The sequence below is a fragment of the Cupressus sempervirens genome, chromosome 1, assembly GCF_028749045.1.
Source record: "Cupressus sempervirens isolate cs-2001-9-10 chromosome 1, ASM2874904v1, whole genome shotgun sequence".
NCBI lineage: Eukaryota > Viridiplantae > Streptophyta > Pinopsida > Cupressales > Cupressaceae > Cupressus > Cupressus sempervirens.
In genome coordinates, this window is record NC_143118.1 from 849,021,422 (window position 1) to 849,027,463 (window position 6,042).

The 6,042-nt window shown below is 34.7% G+C and overlaps 1 protein-coding gene across 4 annotated transcripts; it reads left to right on the top strand.

Annotated features, from left to right (window-relative positions):
- Positions 1–470: 470 nt before the first annotated feature.
- On the top strand, positions 471–4,479 carry LOC149580508 (uncharacterized). Of its 4 annotated transcripts, none has more exons than XM_089791471.1 (3): positions 471–645; positions 746–1,702; positions 3,755–4,479. In XM_089791471.1, exons 2-3 carry the CDS (start codon positions 747–749, stop codon positions 3,771–3,773), a joined length of 975 nt encoding a protein of 324 aa, XP_089647597.1. In that variant the 5' UTR covers positions 471–645; position 746; the 3' UTR covers positions 3,774–4,479. The 4 variants fall into 4 exon arrangements, with proteins under 4 accessions (XP_089647597.1, XP_089647610.1, XP_089647590.1 ...); XM_089791479.1 differs by having other exon boundaries at positions 478–611; XM_089791484.1 differs by having other exon boundaries at positions 471–1,702; positions 3,722–4,479.
- The last annotated feature ends 1,563 nt before the right edge of the window (positions 4,480–6,042 follow it).

Genomic DNA, 6,042 nt, shown 5'->3' on the forward strand with positions numbered 1-6,042 from the left:
AAATTCAATCCTTACTTTAATCATATCACAAAACTTAAAAATATATTAAGTTTATGTTAAAACAAAATATATTATAAAATATAATAAGATTAAATTATATAATTTAATTATTGAGATTGATGCTACTAGATATATAAATTATACTTTATAGAGTGAAAACCTAGACCTCAAGACTTTAATTTAGTTTTAAAAATACTTACACACTTATAAATAAAAACACTTATATATCTAAAGCTTATAAACCTTTAAAGATAACCAAGAAATCTCAAAGCTTTAATTTATTTTAAAAATACTTTCACCTTATACATATATTTTTTTATCTCACTACATTTATTCCAATTTATCATGACAACATTTAATCCAAAAACAGATTTTAAATATAGTTAGTTTTTGTTTATTATTTATTTTACTCTAAAATAGAATTAGACAAAAAAAATCCACGCTGGTTTCCCACGTAGAGAGAGGAAGCAAATCTCGTCGCGTTATTTGATCTTTCTAAAATGTTTTAGAGCACTAGTTATATTTGAACTAAAAAAATTAGGGTTTCAAAAAACAGGTAGTCTAGACCAGCACCTTCTTCAATGCAAATGCTTCAAATTGTCCGGCTGTTTGTATGTTTTCTTCCAAGCAAGTTTAGATTTTACAGTAGGCTGAAGACGAAGAAGGGTTCAGTCTTCATATTACAGTATTTTCAGATTTGAAAGAAGTATCCATTTAATGTTTTATTGATTTTATCCTTGATCAGAATGCGGCTGGTTAGGGGTTCGATTCTTTCCTCCGAAGCATGTTCAACTTCCAAGGCGGCTCGTATTCTACGACGCTTTATGTGCAGCGATGGAGCAACCGACGATTCTGTCAGGAGCTTTCTAACGAATGCTGCTCGCTCTTTGGAGTCAATGGGAGAAGGTGCACACTCAAGCTTCAAGAAATCCAAAAAGAAAAATAGGATGTTTGAATCTTACGCCGCCACTGATTCCGAAAACCCTAATGAGGGTTTATCAGGATCAGGGCAGGGGCAGGAACCCCAAACTCAACCAAGTGCCTTCAAAACAACTGTTACAGAAGATGGGAAACACATGAAAAAGAGAGAAAAATCTTCTAAACATTATGTTGATAGTAACCTAAATGATACAGAAGAGGTGAATGCGACAGAGCAAGAAACTGAGGATAATAAGCATACTAGAAAGTCCAAGAAAAAAAGAAAGTATGAAGAAGATGATGCTGGAAGACTGGAAAAGATAGACTTCGATCCATACGCTACACCTACTGTTCAGAAGAAGCTTGAAAATGCGCCAATGACAAATGGTTTTCGTGTAGGTGATGGTATCTCAACTTCAGCAGCACTGAATCAATGTGGCCGTGAGACTAGTAGGAAATTAGAGAAGAAAAAGAGAAAAAAGGAAAACGAACATCATCACAGTGAAAATCATGACGGGGTTTTAAGAAATATGCAGGAAAAAACGGATTTGGAGTTCAAAGAGACGCATTCCACACACAACAAATCGAGAAAGCAAAGGTCTTTTGATCGCCTGGATGACGATAATGGTAATATATTGGTATTATCAAGCTCTAGAAAATCAGAACAAGTGGAGCTTCCTGTCAATGAGGGTGTCGATCATCATAGCAGAAGATCTGCAGAAGCTGCAATTGAAGAGCAACAATCTCATTCCACCAAGAAAAAGAAGAAGGACAAAACTCAAATGTAAGACTACTGTTTTCGTTTAGGGGTCGGGAAAGTGAGTTTATTTTTCGCTAAGATTTGCAGGGATTCTTTGATCTTATTCCTCGAATGGATATTTTCAAAACATTGACAATCCCTGTTTAAGATGTTGATTCGGTCGTTCATATCCGAAGGTTCACTGCCTTTTCAAACAAAGAATAGTTTGTGTGGTTTCAAAATGGATGGCAAGTATTTCAGTTTTGATCATCTGTAGAGCATTTGTGCTTTGCTGTGCCGAACGGCTTGCACACATTTGAAAACATTATAAGAGATGCCTCGTTGTTAAGCATTTGCATTTTAAAAAAAATATTATGTCTTGTTGCTTTATCTGGACCGATGTCTTGAAGTTCGTTGCTCAGATCAGTTCACTTTCGAGTTTTCAATCATTTTGTATGGTAAGAAATTAGGAATACCAGTGAGTTTGTTTTTTGCTAAGATTTTATCAATCACAGTGGCATTGAGTTTATCAATCACAGTTTAATTGATTGATTTCATTGAACTCCAGGATGAACATTTAGTGATTCCAAGAATCCCTATAATTAAACTTGATCAACCATCAGTGCTTATTCTAGAAACAATGATTAGTCGTGCCAAGAAACCTCAGAATTTTACATTCAACATATTGATTTATCATTGAGATAACTTAACCCTATATGCAACAGTGTTATTATCCTTGAAAGATGCTTGTTCTGTAGTCCATGCTTTGAACTGATTATATCTATGAGTAAGTAATAGGGAATACACTCCATTCTTGTCATACAGAGCTCATGAGTTATGGATGATCTTAATAATTTGCATGATGCGGAGCTTTTGAGTATATGATTCCAGGAACGGAATGAAGTAGCATGGACAAACATCTGCCCTTTTATATTATAAATCATTATAAATTTATAATAATTTCATTCTTGCACTTCGTTGTTGGTAGGATTGAGCATTGGTACAAATGTATATATGAGAACTCAGGAAGGACTTTTATATATATATATTTATTTTATGAAACTCATTTTCATCATGAACCACTTTGTGGATGGATTGACACACTTGACATTTGTGAAGCTCATTTGATATTCCTGATCCAAAGACTGGTTTTTGAAGCCAAAATGTTATTTGCCCAATGATGTGTAAGTATTATGATGTGATCTTCATATGAACTAAACAATACAGCTTTAGCAATGGCTTACATTTATGTTATTGGTATTCTGGCTCTCTTTCTAAGGAATAGAGAATGTTTATCGTGCTAATCTAATATATCAGTATCTACTGGAGCATACCTTGAGAAATGCTCAACACACAAGCTGCTAGGATAATAGTATTATTCAGGTGTTGCACGGTAGTGCTTTTTTTGTATAGTATTGAAAGGATGTTGCATATTACTCTTGGGAGAAGGGGGACTACGCCATAGTGGGATAGAAAGAAAGAAGCCCGCTTTAAAAGATCAGCCATCTAATCAGACAAGAATATCTTGACACTTATTTGTAGGACAATATGCTAGGGCTAAAACATAACTACGAGGAGATTCATTCACAGCCTGCAGACAGGTGGAGAATGCAAGTAGCCATCTTATTAAGCATATAAATGATGGTTTACCCTGCCACTTTAAAGTTTTATACCTTCCATTCTTAGGGTTTTATTACATACTAACTTTTTATGGTTTTCACAACTGAATTTTATTTTAATCTAATTACTTGTATTTTTAATTTATTAGATTTCATTAAAAAAATTAAATTCAAAACTTATCATTGCCATTGCCAGTGGCTAACTAGCCGACTGATTCCCTATTACTTTTTATTTATTTATAAATGAAAAAATAGAAAATCACAGATTGACAATTATAAATTTAATTGTTAAATTACGGAAAATAGTAATTCCGTCGGCTGGGTAGATGCTTCTGTTATCATTCACGTGCATTTAATTTTTGTTTTCGAAAACAAAAGTAATTTTAACTGCAAATATATATAATTTGAACCTGATCACTTTGTCTTTCGTTCTGTTTCTTAACAGCTGACAAATTTGTTCTGAAATTTTCGCGCACAGGAACCTTGGGACTGAATAAATGGCTAGATAACTCAGTTCGTTTTCTCCATTGGCCTAAACTGTGTAAAGCATAGAATGTTCATAAAAAAACCGCCTCTGTAATATAACCCCTTTGTTTGCACACAGATTTTGTGATACTTCAAAGATTCCTTTTCTTGAAAGAATGTAGCAAATTATTTTTGGTTGAAACTGGCAGCGGATAGAAGGAAATCTTCTTCAAAATGCTCAGCAATATAAGATGATAAAGATAACTTGACAGTCTTACTCTTAATTGAAACTCGGCTTGGTATCACTCAAGCAGCACCAAGAAGAGACCATTTGCAGTCTGTAGACTGTTTGTCAACAAAGGTGGAGGTTGACATTCTGGCAGATCACGGAGAACGGGTTCCCCCTCTGCCACTTTTCAACCAGTTGCTTTTAGGTATCAAAATTGCTGAACAATTGGTATCACTGAAGCAGCACCAAGAAGAGACCATTTGCAGTCTGTAGACTGTTTGTCAACAAAGGTGGAGGTTGATATTCTAGCAGATAATGGCTAACGGGTTCCCCCTCTGCCACTTTTCAGCCATGTTTTCAGTCAGTAACACGAAATTGCTGAACAATTATTTATTTTGTATTTGGGATTTTCTAAAGAGCAGCTTCTGGATGTAATTCTGCCCTCACAATTGTGTGATATAACTTATAAAAGCTTTCAAAAGCAAAAAATAGTTGGTTTGGGCATTAAACTAATTGGTCCCCGTCTGAAGTTCTCGTCTCTCATAAGTAGTACAAAATGTTGGTTATGAACTTGGTTACTGATTCCAATGCGGATGCGGATGGGGATGAAGGAAGCAGGTGTGCAGACGGGTGAATTTTTTTTTGGGAATGAAAATACACACTTATATTGTGTATATGCAAAGAAATGAAAGAAATATACAAAATTAAAACATTTGATAGCGTGTGATTTCACCAATACATATTCAAATATTCAATAAAATTATATGACATCATATACTTCTATGTTCACGATTACAATGCAAATAAGCAAATCATAACAATTACAAAATCAAAATATAGTTAATCATTCAATGTTCAACCGAATCCAGATCATGTGGATTCTAAAAAAATAACATTTGATAGCTTGTAACTTCACCAATACATATTCAAATATTCAATAAAATTATATGACATCGTATACTTCTATGTTCACAATTACAATGCAAATAAGCAAATCATAACAAATTACAAAATCAAAATATAGTTAATCATTCAATGTTCATCCGAATCCAAATCATGTGGATTCGAAAAAAATTGTTCATCATCTCCAATTTCTCCAATTGCTGCAAGTTCAAGGTCATTTGAACTGAAAACGGTTCCACTTGCCCTAACTACACCATGTGTCATGATGTTATCAACATCATCACCCGTGGTTGTAGTACGATATTGAATCGTTGCATCCAAGTTTGCACACTCAGGTTCTACATCCCAAAGCTCGGCTGCTCTTCCCTGTAGTGATCCTCCCCATGTGACAAAAGGTGCAAGTTGGTATGTATATGAACAAAGTCTTCATATTTTTTAGAGCTCAACCGGTTACACTTCACTGAGCGGATCAAGGAGTATGTACTCCAATTCCGTCAGCAACAGAATAACTTGCAACCTAGATAATGTTCACGATTACAAAATCAATTATTAAAGTAAACATAAAAATGAAAAATGATTTAAAGTATTGTAGAATACATGTGGTAAACAAAAAGCAAATAAAACTAACTTGTGAGAGAATTTTGATTGCGATAGGTGGTAGATGTTTAAACTGTTGATGGTAGAGACATGACCATGTGATAGCTCCCATGTCACATTGGTCCTTTATTGCTAGAGGACTAAGTTTTGCACTTGAAGCAAATAATTCAAATTTTGTCCTAACTTTCGTTGCAATAGCTTTGTAGCACCCACTAGCAACTTCTTCATCCGCATATGGTGCTACTCTATCTGGCATACCGAGTACTTCCTCACTATAGCACTTTGGATATAAGGCATATGCAAGGACGTGTAGTGGGGTAGTCATCTTTTTTGAATGATGATTAATGATTGATTCAAGTGGATTGTATAAGGCGTTACATTTTGTGGGGTCATCCTCATGTGTTTGTATAGAAAGCTTTACCTTCTCTATCATTGTATCCATGTGATGTAGCAATGTACTATGGAAGCCTCAAATAGCAAGTTTTTAGGCAACTAGGCAAGTTGACAAGGTTGGTTAGAATCCTTCAAACACCTTGACAAGAGAGTTTAGTGCTGGGACACTTATCACAAGC